This window comes from Coregonus clupeaformis, chromosome 24 (assembly GCF_020615455.1).
Source record: "Coregonus clupeaformis isolate EN_2021a chromosome 24, ASM2061545v1, whole genome shotgun sequence".
Classification (NCBI taxonomy): Eukaryota; Metazoa; Chordata; class Actinopteri; order Salmoniformes; family Salmonidae; genus Coregonus; species Coregonus clupeaformis.
The window spans coordinates 11,399,884-11,422,050 of NC_059215.1; the positions used below are offsets into that span (position 1 = coordinate 11,399,884).

General features: G+C 42.2%; 1 protein-coding gene across 1 annotated transcript; it reads right to left on the bottom strand.

Annotated features, from left to right (window-relative positions):
• Positions 1-13,979: 13,979 nt before the first annotated feature.
• LOC121538037 (nuclear envelope integral membrane protein 1) lies at positions 13,980-21,094 on the bottom strand. Its single transcript, XM_041845776.2, has 9 exons — positions 20,982-21,094; positions 20,114-20,235; positions 19,710-19,929; positions 16,501-16,573; positions 16,313-16,406; positions 15,996-16,110; positions 15,626-15,851; positions 15,341-15,517; positions 13,980-15,059 (listed from the first exon to the last, which is right to left on the bottom strand). Exons 1-9 carry the CDS (start codon positions 21,073-21,075, stop codon positions 14,879-14,881), a joined length of 1,302 nt encoding a protein of 433 aa, XP_041701710.1. The 5' UTR covers positions 21,076-21,094; the 3' UTR covers positions 13,980-14,878.
• Between the last annotated feature and the right edge of the window lie 1,073 nt (positions 21,095-22,167).

The following is a 22,167-nucleotide window of genomic DNA, read 5'->3' on the forward strand; positions in this document are numbered from 1 at the left end:
CCGATTTTGCAGGTTTTCCTACTTACAAAGCATGTAGAGGTCTGTAATTTTTATCATAGGTACACTTCAAATGTGAGCGATGGAATCTATAACAAAAATCCAGAAAATCACATTGTATGATTTTTAAGTAATTAATTTGCATTTTATTGCATGACATAAGTATTTGATACATCAGAAAAGCAGAGCTTAATATTTGGTACAGAAACCTTTGTTTGCAATTACAGAGATCATACGTTTCCTGTAGGTCTTGACCAGGTTTGCACACACTGCAGCATGGATTTTGGCCCACTCCTCCATACAGACCTTCTCCAGATCCTTCAGGTTTCGGGGCTGTCGCTGGGCAATACGGACTTTCAGCTCCCTCCAAAGATTTTCTATTGGGTTCAGGTCTGGAGACTGGCTAGGCCACTCCAGGACCTTGAGATGCTTCTTACAGAGCCACTCCTTAGTTGCACTGGCTGTGTGTTTCGGGTCGTTGTCATGCTGGAAGACCCAGCCACGACCCATCTTCAATGCTCTTACTGAAGGAAGGAGGTTGTTGGCCAAGATCTCGCGATACATGGCCCCATCCATCCTCCCCTCAATATGGTGCAGTCGTCCTGTCCCCTTTGCAGAAAAGCATCCCCAAAGAATGATGTTTCCACCTCCGGTTGGGATGGTGTTCTTGGGGTTGTACTCATCCTTCTTCTTACTCCAAACACGGAGTTTAGACCAAAAAGCTATATTTTTGTCTCATCAGACCACATGACCTTCTCCCATTCCTCCTCTGGATCATCCAGATGGTCATTGGCAAACTTCAGACAGCCCTGGACATGCGCTGGCTTGAGCAGGGGGACCTTGCGTGCGCTGCAGGATTTTAATCCATGATGGCGTAGTGTGTTACTAATGGTTTTCTTTGAGACTGTGGTCCCAGCTCTCTTCAGGTCATTGACCAGGTCCTGTCGTGTAGTTCTAGATCCCTCACCTTCCTCATGATCCTTGATGCCCCACGAGGTGAGATCTTGCATGGAGCCCCAGACCGAGGGTGATTGACCGTCATCTTGAACTTCTTCCCTTTTCTAATAATTGCGCCAGCAGTTGTTGCCTTCTCACCAAGCTGCTTGCCTATTGTCCTGTAGCCCATCCCAGCCTTGTGCAGGTCTACAATTTTATCCCTGATGTCCTTACACTGCTCTCTGGTCTTGGCCATTGTGGAGAGGTTGGAGTCTGTTTGATTGAGTGTGTGGACAGGTGTCTTTTATACAGGTAACGAGTTCAAACAGGTGCAGTTAATACAGGTAATGAGTGGAGAACAGGAGGGCTTCTTAAAGAAAAACTAACAGGTCTGTGAGAGCCGGAATTCTTACTGGTTGGTAGGTGATCAAATACTTATGTCATGCGATAAAATACAAATTAATTACTTAAAAATCATACAATATGATTTTCTGGATTTTTGTTTTAGATTCTGTCTCTCACAGTTGAAGTGTACCTATGATAAAAATTACAGACCTCTAAACCTGCAAAATCGGCAGTGTATCAAATACTTGTTCTCCCCACTGTATATGATTAAGAGTTACTGAGTGGCCTCTGCTTTATTTCATTTTATTTATTTTCATTATTTTACATTCATGATGTATGTGTGCAATGTGCTTGTATCCTCAAACCATTTATTTCTCTTTTGTCAGATGACATGTATTTGATATTGTTTTCTAGAAAGAGCTATATTGTGAATGTCATCACCTTAAAACCTGTCTTCATAGAATGACCTGTATAGGTTACATAGTTTTGGATAGTGGCATCCATATAAATAGAATGTTGGAAGCCATATAAATATAATGGTGGAAGCCATACAAATAGAATGTTGCTAGTCTTTGAAGTGGCTTAACATTTTCACTTGGCTGATACATTTTTTCCATTTAGTTTGGTGACCTTAATCAATCCATGTGATGACTCTTATTGGAGATCAATTTCCATGTGAGCATTCTCAATAAATTATAGTGCCTAATAATAAACATTCAATATCAGGATTGATTCATCAGCATAATTCTAAATACTTTCTGTTTTTGTATGGGGGCATACATCATTGGCATTTTGTGCACAAACACAAGTGTAGCAAATGAATAGATACAAGACAAAGTTAAATTATTGCATTGATTTGTTCTCATCCCATAATGTTTCAAGTGTATGTTTTGAATGACATAAGAGGGAAACCTTAGGGGAGTGTTCAGCAGTGAGGAACAACAGCAACACAGGAGTAAAGTAACATTGCAGGGGAGTGAGGGGTTGGACCATCATGTAAATTCTCAGATTGCCTGTGTAGGCATGGCTTTGAGCTGTGAGGATTCTGGTTAACGCCACACACTTTTACATGAGGCCTATGTGGAGGACTATACCAATTCCTGTGATGTGCTGATCACATTCCCCCCCCTTTCTGCCCGAGCTATGACCATCTTTGCATTGGAGTGATGAGGTTAGCTTGCTCTCTTCTGGGGGAAGTAGCATAGGGGAAATGCTGTCTCTGGTAATAATTTGACTACGCTGTCAAACATACCTATCTTTTTACCTGGGAAGCACATGCAAATGATCTAATATCTCCATCATCAGCTGTCAGACTGCAGCAGAATCCCATATGGGGTTGCCTGACTTGCCCCTACTGTCTGCAATGCAAACAACATTTGGGTCACCTTTTCAAAGGTAGTGAAAATCAAAAGTGTTGCACCACCTGGCTTGTGAATTGCAGCTAACAGGGTTACATAATACAAAACCTGGTAATATTGAAGGCTGTCAAGGTGGAAATTTGAGTTAGACAAAGCAGAGTTGTTTGTCCCAAAATACCAGAAGATATATCAGCCTGATACCAAGTAGCCATACCTCCTGGATACCACATTCAGTGGTGTAAAGTACTTAAGTAAAAACACTTTAAAGTACTACTTAAGTAGTTTTGGGGGGTATCTTAACTATTTATATTTTGACTACTTTTACTCTACTACATTCCTAAAGGAAATATGTACTTTTTACTCCCATACATTTTTCCTGAAACCCAAAAGTACTCATTACATTTTGAATGTATGAATGCTCATACAGGACAGCAATATGGTCGAATTCACACACCTATCAATATAACACGTTGTCATCCCTACTGCCTCTGATCTGTGTTTGTAAATTACAGTAGTTGGCTAAGGTTTACATACACCTTAGCCACCTACATTTAAACTCAGTTTTTCATAATTGCTGACATTTAATCCTAGTAAAAAATCCCTGTCTAAGGTCAGTTAGGATCACCACTTTCTTTTAAGAATGTGAAATGTCTGAATAATAGTAGAGAGAATGATTTATTTCAGCTTTTATTTCTTTCATCACATTCCCAGTGGGTCAGAAGGTTACATACACTCAATTAGTATTTGGTAGCATTGCCTTTAAATTGTTTAACTTGGGGTCAAACGTTTCGGGTAGCCTTCCATAAGCTTCCCACAATAAGTTGGGTGAATTTTGGCCCATTCCTCCTGACAGAGCTGGTGTTAACGGAGTCAAGTTTGTAGGCCTCCTTGCTCGCACACGCTTTTTCAGTTCTGCCCACACATTTTCTATAGGATTGAGGTCAGGGCTTTGTGATGGCCACTCCAATACCTTTACTTTGTTGTCCTTAAGCCATTTTGCCACAACTTTGGAAGTATGCTTGGGGTCATTGTCCATTTGGAAGACCCATTTGCGACCAAGCTTTAACTTCCTGACTGATGTCGTGAGATGTTGCTTCAATATATCCACATACATTTCCTTCCTCATGATGCCATCTATTTTGTGAAGTGCACCAGTCCCTCCTGCAGCAAAGCACCCCCACAGCATGATGCTGCCACCCCTGTGATTCATGGTTGGGATGGTGTTCTTCGGCTTGCAAGACACCACCTTTTTCCTCCAAACATAACAATGGTCATTATGGCCAAACAGTTCTATTTTTGTTTCATCAGACCAGAGGACATTCTCCAAAAAGTACGATATTTGTCCCCATGTGCAGTTGCAAACCGTAGTCTGTCTTTTTTATGGCGGTTTTGGAGCAGTGGCTTCTTCCTTGCTGAGCGGCCTTTCAGGTTATGTCGATATAGGACTTGTTTTACTGTGGATATAGATACTTTTGTACCTGTTTCCTCCAGCATCTTCACAAGGTCCTTTGCTGTTGTTCTGGGATTGATTTGCACTTTCCGCACCAAAGTACGTTAATCTCTAGGAGACAGAACGTGTCTCCTTCCTGAGCGGTATGACGGCTGCGTGGTCCCATGGTGTTTTTACTTGCGTACTATTGTTTGTACAGATGAACGTGGTACCTTCAGGCATTTGGAAATTGCTTCCAAGGATGAACCAGACTTGTGGAGGTCTACAATTATTTTTCTGAGGTCTTGGCTGATTTCTTTTGATTTCCCCATGATGTCAAGCAAAGAGGCACTGAGTTTGAAGGTAGGCCTTGAAATACATCCACAGGTACACCTCCAATTGACTCAAATGATGTCAATTAGCTATCAGAAGCTTCTAAAGCCAATTTTCTAAGCTGTTTAAAGGCACAGTCAACTTAGTGTATGTAAACTTCTGACCCACTGGAATTGTGATACAGTGAATTATAAGTGAAATAATCTGTCTGTAAACAATTGTTGGAAAAATTACTTGTGTCATGCACAAAGTAGATGTCCTAACCGACTTGCCAAAACTATAGTTTGTTAACAACACATTTGTGGAGTCGTTGAAAAACGAGTTTTAATGACTCCAACCTAAGTGTATGTAAACTTCCAACTTCAACTGTATGTTGGTGTGTGCCCATCTGTAAATATAAAATCATGCTATTTGGTCTGCTTAATATAAGGAATTTGATGTATTGCATTTAATTTTGTTCAAGTATGACAATTGAGTACTTTTTCCACCACTGTACATTTAAAACCAGATACTTTTACTCAAGTATTATTTTACTGGGTGACTTTCACTTTTACTCAAGTAATTTTCCATTAAGGTATCTTTACTTTTACTCAAGTATGACAATTGAGTACTTTTTCCACCACTGACCAGATACGTGTAGATATCTCAATTAACAACCACATGACCTGATGATGATTATCCAATAGTTTACCCTAAAACCAGCATAAGAGAGCAATAGGTACTAAAAAATGGTTCTGCTTCCACTTTTTTATTTTACAACCATTGATTTGATGATGCATGTCTTTGAACTACTACATGCAAAAATCCCTAAACCAGTATTATGACTATGGATATAAACAGCATTCTGTTAGATACAGGGGTTTTGCATCATTATTGACAGAATTTCTGAGTATAGGTTGTTGTCTGAAGTGTATCAGAAGTACCTTAGAAGTGTCAAATAAAGCTGCATGTTCCTGTATGTTCCTCTTCGGTTTATATGAAACCACAACTCCTTATAAAACTAGAGATATTTTCCCCAAATTATAACAGCATAAAAAAAGAAATTCAGTTTGGACATAATTTTCAGAGGTCTGTGCTCTTACTCATCAGTAAAACTTTGGGGATTCTATGGAACTGTCCTAGAGTAGCTTGAGAACCACTGAAATGAAAATAGGTTGGGAAAGATAAATCTATGCTGCAGGTAATCAAACTAGAAAACTGAAGTACATGGTATATAGCTACATAAAAGGTATATTGCACCCCCTGTTGTTTGTGTAGAGTAGTTTAAACATAACTCATCATACAGACTACATCATTCAGTACCACAATCTTTTGAGGGATTTCTACTCTGTATTCATTCCCCTTCTACAGGCAACAGGCTGGTGGAAATTATGTTTGAAGATTACAGTGGGGGAAAAAAAGTATTTAGTCAGCCACCAATTGTGCAAGTTCTCCCACTTAAAAAGATGAGAGAAGCCTGTAATTTTCATCATAGGCACACGTCAACTATTACAGACAAATTGAGAATTTTTTTCTCCAGAAAATCACATTGTAGGATTTTTAATGAATTTATTTGCAAATTATGGTGGAAAATAAGTATTTGGTCACCTACAAACAAGCAAGATTTCTGGCTCTCACAGACCTGTAACTTCTTCTTTAAGAGGCTCCTCTGTCCTCCACTCGTTACCTGTATTAATGGCACCTGTTTGAACTTGTTATCAGTATAAAAGACACCTGTCCACAACCTCAAACAGTCACACTCCTAACTCCACTATGGCCAAGACCAAAGAGATGTCAAAGGACACCAGAAACAAAATTGTAGACCTGCACCAGGCTGGGAAGACTGAATCTGCAATAGGTAAGCAGCTTGGTTTGAAGAAATCAACTGTGGGAGCAATTATTAGGAAATGGAAGACATACAAGACCACTGATAATCTCCCTCGATCTGGGGCTCCACGCAAGATCTCACCCCGTGGGGTCAAAATGATCACAAGAACGGTGAGCAAAAATCCCAGAACCACGCGGGGGGACCTAGTGAATGACCTGCAGAGAGCTGGGACCAAAGTAACAAAGCCTACCATCAGTAACATACTACGCCGCCAGGGACTCAAATCCTGCAGTGCCAGACGTGTCCCCCTGCTTAAGCCAGTACATGTCCAGACCCGTCTGAAGTTTGCTAGAGTGCATTTGGATGATCCAGAAGAGGATTGGGAGAATGTCATATGGTCAGATGAAACCAAAATAGAACTTTTTGGTAAAAACTCAACTCACGTCGTGTTTGGAGGACAAAGAATGCTGAGTTGCATCCAAAGAACACCATACCTACTGTGAAGCATGGCGGTGGAAACATCATGCTTTGGGGCTGTTTTTCTGCAAAGGGACCAGGACGACTGATCCGTGTAAAGGAAATAATTAATGGGGCCATGTATCGTGAGATTTTGAGTGAAAACCTCCTTCCATCAGCAAGGACATTGAAGATGAAACGTGGCTGGGTCTTTCAGCATGACAATGATCCCAAACACACCGCCCGGGCAACGAAGGAGTGGCTTCGTAAGAAGCATTTCAAGGTCCTGGAGTGGCCTAGCCAGTCTCCAGATCTCAACCCCATAGAACATCTTTGGAGGGAGTTGAAAGTCCGTGTTGCCCAGCGACAGCCCCAAAACATCACTGCTCTAGAGATCTGCATGGAGGAATGGGCCAAAATACCAGCAACAGTGTGTGAAAACCTTGTGAAGACTTACAGAAAACGTTTGACCTGTGTCATTGCCAACAAAGGGTATATAACAAAGTATTGAGAAACTTTTGTTATTGACCAAATACTTATTTTCCACCATAATTTGCAAATAAATTCATTAGTGGTAGACCAGCTGGCTACAACAAAACGGACGTGGCACACGCTAGCCGTGGCCTCTTACTCACTAGCGCTTCACCACCGGACCTTATGATAACTCAGCTATACAGCTGATATCTGCTGGACTGTTCCTTTTTACGGTACTACATCCTGTTTATGTTTAGCCTCAGCCCAAACATGGTTAGTTTATTGTTGTTTCGGTTATTTCTAATTGTACTATATCACTGTAGACCCCCCAGCCTAGCTAAACCTGCCTTGGTTAGCTCCTTTGTCCCTCCACCCATACACTCAGAGACCGACTCAATTGATGCCTCTAGAGATACTATCTCTTTCAGTGTTACCCAACGCTTAGGTTTACCTCCACTTTACTCATATCCTTCCATATCCTTGTCTGTTCATAATGCCCTGAATCTTTTCTATAACACCCGGAAATCTGCCCCCTTTATTCTATGTACCCAACGCACTAGAAGACCAGTTCTTAAAGCCTTTAGCCGTATCCTTATTCTAGTCCTCCTCTGTTCCTCTGGTGATGTAGAGGCTAACCCAGGCCCTGTAGCCCCCAGTATCACTCCTACTCCCCAGGAGCTATCATTTGTTGACTTCTGTAATCGCAAAAGTCTTGGTTTCTTGCACATAAATATCAGAAGTCTACTTCCTAAGTTTGAGTTATTCACTGCGTTAGCACACTCTGCCAACCCTGATGTTCTAGCAGTGTCTGAATCCTGGCTCAGGAAGGCCACCAAAAATTCTGAAATTTCCATCCCCAACTATAACATTTTCCGTCTAGATAGAACTGCCAAAGGGGTGGAGTTGCAATCTACTGTAGAGATAGCCTGCAGAGCTCTATCATACTATCCAGGTCTGTGCCCAAACAGTTTGAGCTTCTACTTCTAAAAATCCACCTTTCCAGAAATAAGTCTCTCACTGTTGCCGCTTGCTACAGACCCCCCTCAGCCCCCAGCTGTGCCCTGGACACCATATGTGAATTGATTGCCCCCATTTATCCTCTGAGTTTGTACTGCTTGGTGACCTAAATTGGGATATGCTTAATACCCCAGCCATCCTACAATCCAAGCTAGATGCCCTCAACCTCACGCAAATTATCAACGAACCTACCAGGTACAACCCTAAATCCTTAAACATGGGTACCCTCATAGATATCATCCTGACTAATATACCCTCTAAATACACCTCAGCTGTCTTCAACCAGGATCTCAGCGATCACTGCCTTATTGCCTGCGTCCGTAGCGGGTCCGCGGTCAAACGACCACCCCTCATCACTGTCAAACGCTCCTAAAACACTTTAGCGAGGGAGGCCTTCCTAATTGACCTGGCCCAGGTATCCTGGATGGATATAGATCTCATTCCGTCAGTAGAGGATGCCTGGTTGTTCCTTAAAAGTAATTTCCTCTCAATCTTAAATAAACATGCCCCATTCAAAAATACAGAACTAAGAACCGATATAGCCCCTGGTTCTCCTCAGACTTGACTGCCCTTGACCAGCACAAAAACATCCTGTGGCGTACAGCATTAGCATCAAATAGCCCCGCGATATGCAACTTTTCAGGGAAGTTAGGAACCAATATACACAAGCAGTCAGGAAAGCAAAGGCTAACTTTTTCAAACAGAAATTTGCATCCTGTAGCACTAACTCCAAAAAAGTTTTGGGACACTGTAAAGTCCATGGAGAATAAGAGCACTTCCTCCCAGCTGCCCACTGCACTGAGGCTAGAAACACTATCACCACCGATAAATCTACAATAATCGAGAATTTCAACAAGCATTTTGCTACAGCTGGCCATGCTTTCCATCTGGCTACCACTAACCCGGCCACCAACTCTGCACCCTCTGCTGCAACTTGCCCATGCCCCCCCGCTTCTCCTTCACACAAATTCAGACAGCTGATGTTTTGAAAGCGCTGCAAAATCTGGACCCCTACAAATCAGCTGGGCTAGACAATCTGGACCCTTTCTTCCTAAAACTAGCCGCCGAAATTGTCGCAACCCCTATTACTAGTCTGTTCAACCTCTCTTTCATAACGTCTGAGATCCCCAGAGATTGGAAAGCTGCCGCGGTCATCCCCCTCTTCAAAGGGGGTGACACTCCTAGATCCAAACTGCTACAGACCTATATCCATCCTGCCCTGCCTTTCGAAAGTATTCGAAAGCCAAGTTAACAAACAGATCATCGACCATTTCGAATACCACCGTACCTTCTCCGCTATGCAATCCGGTTTCCGAGCTGGTCACGGGTGCACTTCAGCCACGCTCAAGGTCCTAAACGATATTATAACCGCGATTGATAATAGACAGTACTGTGCAGCCGTCTTCATCGACCTGGCCAAGGCTTTCGACTCTGTCAACCACCGCATTCTTATTGGCAGACTAAATAGCCTTGGTTTCTCAAATGACTGCCTCGCCTGGTTCACCAACTACTTCTCAGATAGAGTTCAGTGTGTCAAATCGGAGGGCCTGTTGTCTGGACCTATGGCAGTCTCTATGGGGGTGCCACAGGGTTCAATTCTTGGGCCGACACTTTTCTCCGTGTATATCAATGATGTCGCTCTTGCTGCTGGTGACTCTCAGATCCACCTCTACGCAGACGACACCATTTTGTATACATCTGGCCCTTCATTGGACACTGTGTTAACAAACCTCCAAACGAGCTTCAATGCCATACAACTATCCTTCAGTAGCCTTCAACTGCTCTTAAACACTAGTAAAACTAAATGCATGCTTTTCAATCGAACGCTGCTAGCACCCGCCCACCCGACTAGAATCACCACTCTCGACGGGTCTGACCTAGAGTATGTGGACAACTACAAATATCTAGGTGTCTGGTTAGACTGTAAACTCAACTTCCAGACTCACATAAAGAATCTCCAATCCAAAGTTAAATCTAGAATCGGCTTCCTATTTCGCAACAAAGCCTCCTTCACTCATGCTGCCAAACATGCCCTCGTAAAACTGACTATCCTACCGATCCTTGACTTCGGCGATGTCATTTACAAAATAGCCTCCAACACTCTACTCAGCAAATTGGATGTAGTCTATCACAGTGCCATCCGTTTTGTCTCCAAAGCCCCCATACACTACCCACCACTGTGACCTGTACGCTCTTGTTGGCTGGTCCTCACTACATGTTCGTCGTCAAACCCACTGGCTCCAGGCCATCTATAAATCACTGCTAGGCAAATCCCCGCCTTATCTTAGCTCATTGGTCACCATAGCAGCACCCACCCGCAGTCTGCGCTCCAGCAGGTATATCTCACTGGTCATTCCCAAAGCCAACACCTCCTTTGGCCGCCATTCCTTCCAGTTCTCTGCTGCCAATGACTGGAACGGATTGCAAAAATCTCTGAAGCTGGAGACTCTTATCTCCCCCAATAACTTTAAGCATCAGTTGTCAGAGCACCTTACCGATCACTGCACCTGTACACAGCCCATCTGAAATTAGCCCACCCAACTACCTCATCCCTATATTGTTATTTAATTTGCTCTTTTGCACCCCAGTATCTCTATTTGCACATAATCTCTTGCACATCTAGCATTCCAGTGTTAATACTATTGTAATTATTCTGCACTATAGCCTATTTATTGCCTTACCTCCATAACTTGCTACATTTGCACACACTGTATATATATTTTCTGTTGTATTTCTGACTTTATGTTTTTTTTTTTACCCCATATGTAACTCTGTGTTGTTTTTATTGCACTACTTTGCTTTATCTTGGCCAGGTCGCAGTTGTAAATGAGAACCTGTTCTCAACTGGCTTACCTGGTTAAATAAAGGTGAAATAAAAAATAAAAAAATTTAAAATCCTACAATGTGATTTTCTGGATTTTTTTCTAATTTTGTCTGTCATAGTTGACGTGTACCTATGATGAAAATTACAGGCCTCTCTCATCTTTTTAAGTGGGAGAACTTGCACAATTGGTGGCTGACTAAATACTTTTTCCCCACTGTAAGTGGCATTTTACAATATCATGAAAATATTGGACATCCACATGATTATTTACAGTAGACTACAAAAGTACCTAGTCACCAGGGCCCAAAGCATCTCAAAGTAGGATCAGTTTAGCCTTTTAGTTGATAATGAAAAATATTATATGGGCAGGGTGGTCCTGATCCTAGATCAGCACTTCTACTCAGACGCTTTGGCCCAGATCTGTACAGGTATATTCAAAGCAAACAGAATACAGAATTGCGGCTAGGATACTAAACTACAATATCTCACAGTATAAAAATATTATCAATTTCAAACACATTTTGTCCTAAATTATTTTTTATTAAAGGCGATGCTTGTGGTATGAAACCTAGAAATCTCAGTACAAATAAAACATGAAAGAAAAAAATAACCATTTTGTCATGTGTCATATACAGTCAGGTCCATAAATATTTGGACATTGACCAAGTTATTATTATTTTAGCTGTCTACCACAGCATATTGGAGTTGAAATTAAATAGAGGGTATTTACATCCGAATCGGGTAAACAGTGTAGGAATTACAGCACTTTCTATATGTGGTCCCCCCCTTTTTAAGGGGCCAAATATTTATTGGACAATTGGCTGCTCAGCTGTTCCATGGCCAGGTGTGTGTTATTCCCTCATCAAGTCATTTACAAGTAAGCAGATAAAAGGTCTAGAGTTGATGTCAAGTGTGGCATTTGCATTCTGTTGCTGTTAACCCTCATTATGAAGTCCAGAGCTGTCACTGCCAGTGAAGCAAGCCATCATTAGGCTGAAAAATCAACAAAAAAAACATCAGAGAGATAGCAAAAACATTAGGTGTGGCCAAATCAACTATTTGGTACATTCTTATAAAGAAAGAACGCACTTGTGAGCTCAGGAACACCAAAAGGCCCGGAAGACCATGGAAAACAACTGTGGTGGATGACAAAATAATTATTTCCCTGGTGAAGAAAAACCCCTTCACAACATTTGGCCAGATCAAGAACACCCTCCAGGAGGTAGGCGTATCTGTGTCAAAGTCAACAATCAAGAGAAGACTTCACCAGAGTAAATACAGAGGGTTTACCACAAGATGTAAACCAATGGTAAGCCTCAAACAGGAAGACCATATTAGTTTGCCAAAAAACATCTAAAAAAGCCTGTACAGTTTTGGAGCAACATCCTATGGACAGATGAGACAAAGATCAACTTGTACCAGAATGATGGGAAGAGGAGAGTATGGAGAAGGGAAGGAACTGCTCATGATCCGAAGCATACCACCTCATCTGTGAAGCATGGTGGAGGTAGTGTTATGGCGTGGGCATGTATGGCTGCCAATGGAACTGGTTCCCTTGGATTTATTGATGATGTGACTGCTGACAAAAGCAGCAGGATTAATTCTGAAGTGTTTAGGGCTATATTATCTGCTCAGATTCAGCCAAATGCTTCAAAACTCATTGGACGGCGCTTCACACTGCAGATGGACAATGACCTGAAGCATACTGCGAAAGCAACCCAATACTTTAAGGCAAAGAAGTGGATTGTTCTGCAATGGCCAAGTCAATCACCTGACCTGAATCCAATTGAGCATGCATTTCACTTGCTGAAGGCAAAACTGAAGGCAAAATGCCCCAAGAACAAGCAGGAACTGAAGACAGCTGCAGAAAAGGTCTGGCAGAGCATCACCAGGGAAGAAACCCAGCATCTGGTGATGTCTATGGGTTCCAGACTTCAGGCAGTCATTGACTGCAAAGGATTTGCAACCAAGTATTAAAACTCACAATTTAATTTATATAAGTTTGTCCAATTACTTTTGAGCCCCTAAAATTGGGGGGCTATGTATAAAAATGGTTGTAATTCCTACACAGTTCATACAATCATTTTGACAAAACCCTTAAATTAAAGATGATTAGTCTACACGTAAAGCACATCTTGATTGTTTCCTTTCAAATCCATTGTGGTGGCGTACAGAGACAAAATTATACAAATTGTGTCGCTGTCCAAAAATGTATGGACCTGCTCAATGGCTGTAAACATGCTGCTTCAAATACCAAAATACACTGAACAGAAATATAAACACAACACGTAAAGTGTTGGTCCCATGTTTCATGAGATGAAATAAAAGATCCCAGAAATGTTCCATACGCACAAAAAACATCTCTCAAATGTTGTGCACAAATTTGTTTACATCCCTGTCCGTGAGCATTTCTCCTTTGCCAAGATAATCCATCCACCTGACAGGTGTGACATCTCAAGAAGCTGATTAAACAGCATGATCATTACACAGGTGCACCTTGTGCTGGGGACAATAAAAGGCCACTCTAAAATGTGCAGTTTTGTCAAACAACGACTGATGTTTTGAGGGAGCGTGCAATTGGCATGCTGCCTGCAGGAATGTCTACCAGAGCTGTTGCCAGAGAATTGAATGTTAATTTCTCTACCATAAGCCACCTCCAACGTTGTTTTAGAGAATTTGGCAGTACATCCAACCGGCCTCACAACTACAGACCACGTGTAACCACGCCAGCCCCTCCACATCCAGCTTCTTCAACTGCAGGATTGTCTGAGACAGCCACCCAGACAGCTGATGAAACTGAGGAGTATTTCTGTCTGTAATAAAGCCCATTTGTGGGGAAAAACTCATTCTGATTGGCTGGGCCTGGCTCCCAAGTGGGTGGGCCTATGCCCTCCCAGGCCCACCCATGGCTGCGCCCCTGACCAGTCATGTGAAATCCATAGCTTAGGGCCTAATGAATTTATTTCAATTGACTGATTTCCTGATATGAACTGTAACTCAGTAAAATTTTTGAAATTGTTTATATTTTTGCTCAGTATACTAACTTATTCCCAACAGATGTCAGCTATGAATCATTTGTCGTTTACATCAACGCGTTTGACAACACAAAAAGTCAGTTATGTAAAATCAACAATAATACCAAAGAAAACATTTTACATTAGAATATCTCCAAAAATATGCCCTGGCAGTTTACCAATGAGGAAAGACAGTGAAAACAAAGTTGCTCCAAGAAAATAAAATGGCAGACATTCTTTGTCATCATAAACTTTCTCTTGCTGAGGGGTGTACCAATGACTTAGCCAGCTGATTTTGTAAGTCGCTCTGGATAAGAGCGTCTGCTAAATGACGAAAATGTAAATTTAATTTTTTAGAAAGACAAGCATGAAATGTGCATTGTCTAATTGACTCAATGACCAAAAACACATACTGTATCCAAGTTTAGCTTTCTTAATTAACCAGAAAATCTATAGTCATTTCTGGTTGTTTATCAAAGTTAGCTGGCTACCTCATTAATCCTGCTTTGTAGTATACCCCTGTGTTCAAGTGGTTTCTCAGCTGAATTCAAACACTAGGATGAATCCAAACTTTATAAATATGCCCCTAACTCTTGGAAGATCTCCACATCAATTAAATTTAAATTCTCAGTTCAGTATATTCCACTCAGGGTCTGGCTTTATGTGTCAATTACAAAAACTGGTGGTTGCCATCGGCAATCAGTAGGCTCTATGCCTCAACTTGGATGCAAGACATTCTCACAGGCCTACTAATGGCCAGATTCCACTATCTCCTGGTGATTCATGAACACCTGTCTTGGGGTTGGAGGAGACCTGTGAGGGTTAAAAGCCAGTCAGCACTATGCTCCATCAACCTTTCTACAGGGAAAAACACCCATCTATCCATCTTCACAAGTCTCTGTCATTCCATCCAAGGTCTCCTTTTCTCAAGCCGTTGACCATATTCTCCTCATCATTGTCCTCATCCGTGTCAAAGAAATCATCCTCAAAGAAGGATCCATATTCCTGCGCGTGCACAGAAACCTCATTTGATATCAGGTGAGGTGAGCCCTCCACAAAATCTGCAAACCTGTGAATCAGACAGAGCATTATATCTTTATTCCAAGCCTCAGTACCACACTGACCATACCTTTAGTTAAAACAATGAATGGGAAAGAGACACAGTTGTGACTAGTTAACCTAAAAAGACAACCGCCACCCCCAGAACAGAAGCTAGCTTTTCGATCCAGCAGTAGCCAATGTACGTACATTTGACTTTGTTTATAGTACAGACAACCAAGGTTTGATACCAGATCATTAAAAGCAGAATGAACATCATTAGTGGGTATTTCAATGCAACTGTCTTGTCACCTTTTTGGGGACTGAAGTCGAGAGACTGTCTTCCAGGTGCTGAAGTCTGGACTGCTGCAGTGCTTTCTGAGCTCCTCCAGGGCACGTTGCGTCTCCTCCTCCCCCTGTTTCTGGAACTCTTCTTCAGTCAGCAGCCGACGAGGCTCTGGCTTCCAGCGTAGAGTTGGCTTGACTTTACTGCACAATATGTTTGTACACTATTACAACAGCAGACAACATGTCACTTGACACCAATACAGAAATGTTCACGTTTCCTTGAGAGTGGTACTACAAATTAACACCTACTGCAAAGCAAGAAGGAGCAATGAAACAGGGTACTCCAGGTTCTTAGAGCAGAATGCAGCAACGATGGTGGCCAACGCCACTTGCTGAACCTGGATCCCAGCGTAGATCAGCAGCAGGCCAAACAACTGCAGCGTCCAGGACAGGATATTGATACTCCTCTCCTCCACAAGAGGGCCATGACGATAGCACACAGCAAAACTGATAAACCCCACCACTGCAGCATAACCTAAGGTACACAGACAAACAGTTAATGTAACTGTTCATATTACAAACATGGAGCAATGGTTGTGAACTAATAACAGATATTAAAAGTTTGACAATGTAGTTCCCAGAGTTTGTTGTGATAGTGTTTATTACAATCAATATTTACCAAAAGCCACGTGCCAGTGCTCTCTCAGAATCAGCTGCAGGTTCCTGAACACAAGCTGGATGACGTAAACAGAGAAGGACCAGCCACCAACTATCACCACATAAAATGGGCTTTTCTGAGAAAAGAAAATGAAGATATGGGGTGTGAAATCTAAACATATTTGTATGACTCTCACACACACATTATAGAAATCAGAAAGGTCACCAAAACATTAACTATCAGGGTACAATGACTTGTTATTGCTTTGTTCAAATCAAACTGTTAGTAGTGGGTGTGATTAGCTATGAGGCCTTGATATAGAAGTGTTGACTTCTTACCTTGGGCAAAAAGCGTGCCATGATGAAGATGAGGATGATGAGGGAGGCAATCATACCTGTGCTCATGCCAGCAGAGTAATAGAATACCTGACTCCTGTTAGATAGCAACAAAAAAACATGGGTGATATTATCTGGACCATGTCATTTAAATAGAGAGGGTAGAATGTGAACACAATCCATTTAGTTACCTGCTGAGTGAGTCTGCAAAGATGAACAACAGCACTCCAGCCAGAAATGTCACAAACAGGAAAATGTCAAACTCTGTGGGAGTGAAATCAAATCAAATTTTATTTGTCACATGCGCCGAATACAACAGGTGTAGTAGACCTTACTGTGAAATGCTTACTTACAAGCCCTTAACCAACAATGTAGTTTTAAGAAAGAATACCCTAAAAAAAAAAACTGACTATAGCGAGACTATATACAGGGGGTACCGGCACAGAGTCAATGTGCGGGGGCACCAGTTAGTCGAGGTAATTTAGGTAATATGTACATGTAGGTAGAGTTATTAAAGTGACTATGCATAGATTATAAACAGAGAGTAGCAGCAGCGTAAAAGGAGGGACCTTACCTTGAAATGCTTACTTACAAGCCCTTAACCCTATTTTCTTAAAACTGCATTGTTGGTTAAGAAAATATTGACTAAATAAACTAAAGTAAAATAAAAAAAGGTTACAATAAAACAATAATGAGGCTATATACAGGGGGTACCGGTACCGAGTCAATGTGCGGGAGTTCTCACATAGGTGTTCCTTTTGTCCAGGTGGGATAGGGCAATGTGGAGTGCAATTGAGATTGCGTCATCTGTGGATTTCTTGGGGCGGTATGCTAATTGGAGTGGGTCTAGGGTTTCTGGGATGATGGTGTAGATGTGAGCCACGACCAGCCTTTCAAAGCACTTCATGGCTACCGACGTGAGTGCTACGGGGCGGTAGTCCTTTAGGCAGGTGACCTTCATTTTCTTGGGCACAGGGATTATGGTGGTCTGCTTGGAACATGTAGGTATTACAGACTCGGTCAGGGAGAGATTGAAAATGTCAGTGAAGACACTTGCCAGATTGTCCGCGCATGCTCTGAGTACACGTCCTGGTAATCCACCTTGCCCCACGGCCTTGTGAATGTTGACCTGTTTAAAGGTCTTGCTCACATCGGCTACGGAGAGCGTGATCACACAATCATCCGGAATAGCTGGTGCTCTCATGCATGCTTCAGTGTTGCTTGCCTCGAAGCGAGCATAAAAGGCATTTAGCCCGTCTGGTAGGCTCGCGTCACTGTGCAGTTCGCGGCTGGGTTTCCCTTTGTAGTCCATAATAGTTTGCAAGCCCTGCCACATCCGACAAGTGTCAGAGCCGATGTAGTAGGATTCCATCTTAGTCCTGTATTGACGCTTTGCCTGTTTGATGGTTCGTCTGAGTGCATAGCAGAATTTCTTATAGATGTCCGGATTAGTGTCCCGCTCCTTGAAAGCAGCAGCTCTAGCCTTTAGCTCTAGCCATCTCTTCATTCAAAGACTCAAGACACTCTTACTGACAGTTGTGTCTACCTTCTTGCCTTTGTGCTGTTGTCTGTGCCCAATAACGTTTGTACCATGTTTTGTGCTGCTACCATGTTGTGTTGCTGCCATGCTATGTTGTTGTCTTAGGTCTCTTTAGGTAGTGTTGAGGTGTCTCTCTTGTCGTGATGCGTGTTTTGTCCTATATTTTTTATCCCAGGCCCCGTCCCCGCAGGAGGCCTTTTGGTAGGCCGTCATTGTAAATAAGAATTTGTTCTTAACCGACTTGCCTAGTTAAATAATAATAAAATAAATAAAAGCTTGGTGGGATGTTGCCTGTAATCCATGGCTTCTGGTTGGGATATATACGTACAGTCACTGTGGGGAGAACGTCGTCGATGTACTTATTGATGAAGCCGGTGACTGAGGTGGTATACTCCTCAATGCCATTGGATGAATCCCGGAACATATTCCAGACTGTGCTAGCAAAACAGTCCTGTAGCGTAGCATCCGCGTCATCTGACCACTTCCATATTGAGCGAGTCACTGGTACTTCCTGCTTTAGTTTTTGCTTGTAAGCAGGAATCAGAAGGATAAAATTATAGTCAGATTTTCCAAATGGAGGGCGAGGGAGAGCTTTGTACACGTCTCAGTGTGTGGAGTAAAGGTGGTCTTGTTTTTCTCTCTCCTCTGGTTGCACATGTGACATGCTGGTAGAAATTAGGTAAAACGGATTTAAGTTTGCCTGCATTAAAGTCCCGGGCCACTAGGTGCGCCACTTCTGGATGAGCATTTTCTTGTTTGCTTATGGCCTTATACAGCTTGTTGAGTGCGGTCTTAGTGCCAGCGTCAGTTTGTGGTGGTAAATAGATGGCTACGAAAAATATAGATATACTCTCTTGGTAGATAGTGTGGTCTACAGCTTATCATGAGCAACCTCGAGACTATCTTAATATTAGACATCGCGCACCAGCTGTTATTGATAAATAGACACACCCCCACCCCTCGTCTTACCGGACGTAGCTGTTCTGTCCTGCCGATGCACAGAAAACCCTCCCAACTGTATATTATCCGTGTCGTCGTACAGCCACGACTCGGTGAAACATAAGACATTACCATTTTTTATGTCCCATTGTTAGGATAGTCTCGAACGGAGCTCATCCAGTTTGTTCTCCAGTGAATGCACGTTGGCCAATAGAAAGACTGGTAGAGGCTGTTACCCACTCGCTGACGAATTCTCACAAGGCACCCTGCTCTCCACCCCCCTGTATTTCCTTGTTTTCTTCATGCGAATGACGGGGATTTGGGCCTTGTCTGGGAGCAACATTATATCCTTCACAGCACTCATTAAATAAAAAAATCTTAGTCCAGTTCGAGGTGAGTAGTCGCTGTTCTGATATCCAGAAGCTCTTTTCGGTCATAAGAGACGGTAGCGTCAACATTATGTACAAAATAAGTTACAACAAACAATGTGAAAAAACACAAAATAGCACAATTGATTAGGAGCCCGTAAAACGGCAGCCATCCCCTCCGTTCGCCATACTGTCTGAAGCACAGACAGCAAAGATTCCACATAAAAATGAATGGGTAATAGGCATGTAACTAACAAAGGAAGTTCAGGAGAAAGAACAAACAAAATGTAATTACTGTAAAATTGACTGTGTCCATAAAATGTAGATAGTGGGTATGGGCTGGAAGTAGAGGCCTAGGCGTTGTTGTTCACTAGTTTACTCCAAGTGGGGAAAGGGTGGCAGGGTTGGAAAGTAATAAAGGGGATATATATATATATTTTTTTTTTTTTAAGGATATGTATGTGTATGTGTATATGTATGTATGTATGTATGTGTGTGTGTGTATGTGTGTATATGTGTATGTATATATATTTTTACATTTTCCTTTACTTACTTCGTGTGGGCTTTACAGTGTATATTGCTGCAGGGTCGACGGGTTTGATCTTGAAGCAGGTCTTCGGGCTGAACAGGCTGATGCTGAGGGTGGTTTCATTGGTCTGCTCATGCATTAGGTACTGCACCAGACCCCAGACACTGAAATGTTCTAGCTCCTGCAGCTTCTCCTCATCCTCCACAACAGTCACCTTCAGCTGTTTTGAGCTCCATACTCGAACCTGTCGGCAATACGACACAAGTATTAGCTACACCCAAATACAAAACATATATAGGCTCTCTTTCAAATAAGAGACTAATTTTATCAAAGCCTGAGTGCCGGTCTGTTTATGCTGTCATGCCAACTCCAGCAATGGAGTTGACAAGAGCACAAATAGATCTGGGACGAGGCTAATTTGCTCTTGCCTGGATTCTTGTCCATGTTTCCTTCCAACCTGGGACAATGGGGTTGAGATAGCAGTAGTGACTTGACCCTGTTTTGGCAGACTCTTGGCCATCTTTAATATTGACTATGTTGATCTTACTTCCTGTGAGAATTATAAGATGTTAGGGTCAGCTTTGTGCACTTGTGATCCAGCAAATCAAATCAAAGTGCATTTGTCACGTGCATAGGATACAGCAGGTGTAAACAGTACAGTGAAATGCTTAGCCTACTTGCTTTCAAACTCTCCTCAACAATGCAGTAATATTAAGTCATAAGTCAGCACGGACTGTATTCACCAGTAAACTTCTGTATACCACCGAAAGCTGGACATTGGCTTTCATAGGACTGGGCTTAGCTAGTAGTAACTACTACTAGGTTATGTAACGTTAGTGAGATACCAGAAATAAACCACGACTGAAGTATTTGGCCAACGACGTTAGTTGACTAGCTAGCAAAGCAAGCTGAGGTTGTGGAGAGGGCGGCACCGGTTGGCTAGCTTGCTAGTTTCTGGTAATAGTTAAACTTTCAATTAATCTCTTAGAATTAGAATGAATGAAATGTCTAATCACCTAGCTACTGACAGACTAGCTAACGTTAGCTTGCTAGTTAGCAGGCTGGCTAGATAGTTCACCTGGACCAGCTAACGTTTGCAAAGTTGGCCAGCTAGTTAGCTCACTACTAGCTACGCTAGCCCATTCATAGACGCCTTGTTAATGCCTTGGGCCCTCGAGAACAACAATAACTACGCTAGCTGGCCTCATCGTAAACGATAAGTTTGCATCTCACATTTCATATTGGCAATCAAATCCCCCCCCCACAAAATGACCTAGCCAGAAACATACACTCTACCTGAGGTTTGTTGTGTACTTAATATACACAAAATCACAATTATCAAAACTATTTCGGAGAGAGGTCCATTTTTCCATTTCATGCATCCCGCCATGACAGACGATTATACAGAAACCACGTGGTTCTTGTTACAACAACTAACCAATCGCATAAGTAAACTGTTCGGATACGTTCAAGAATTCAAGATGCGAAAGTGGCGTGAATGTTTATTAATTTGTAAAACAAAATATGCGAAAATAAGACATTATGGGGGTATATTTTTCTAACCATGATGAGTTTATTTGAAAGAATTATTTCTTTCTGCCGCAGGAGGCCCTCGCCATAACGTTAAAATAACTGCAGGAAAGCAGTGCACGGCAAACAAAGGAAAGTGTGTGCGGGGTTCCTAGCTTGCTAGCAGCTTCAATGGCAGTGGATGCGGCATGTAATAAGTGACGCGTAGTGGGTGCGGCATGTAGTACGCTATCTGCAGATATGCGGTGTTTACGTACTAGTTAGAACTAGGATAGTCGGAAATGTGTGTCTTCGTAACTGGCTGTAGTTATACACGTGCCGCATTCAACCAGTTAGCAAGTCGGACATTTCTGAATTTCCTAGTTCCGACTAGCACGTCAACGCGGCAATGGACCCTACTCCAGGAGGCAGCCATCCACTTCTTATTTAAAGATTTCAAATGAATTACTGTAGATGGCGTTCTGTGCATACAGTAAGCAAAGCAGTCCTTTCTGAGCCATATCACATCACCTTTTGATGTTGTAAATTATCACACCACATAACATAAGTGCCTTTATTCACTGGCACTTTATTTTCTGCACCTGTGCTGACCGGTTGGTCCCGCAACACAGATGGAAACTACCACTGATTAGTCCTTTAATGTAGGGCTAAGTGAGCTCGCCAGCTTGTAGTCCTAAAACCTGTGGGGAAAATGAATTGGGAAAGAATACGGTTTTGGGATGAACGCCGAAAATAAGTCCAAAACAGGCTTAGGCGATCTTATACGTTTTGTTCTATGAGATAATATCAGTCAGTTACCATGACCTCTATGAATGATGAAGCCTTTATGTGCTTTTTAAAAATGACATAAATGCTTAAAAATTCACAAAAATTGACTATAGCTGTTACCACATACCTTATTTTCGGAATTGATAAAAAAAAACTACAAAAACGCCATTCAATTCCTCATAGG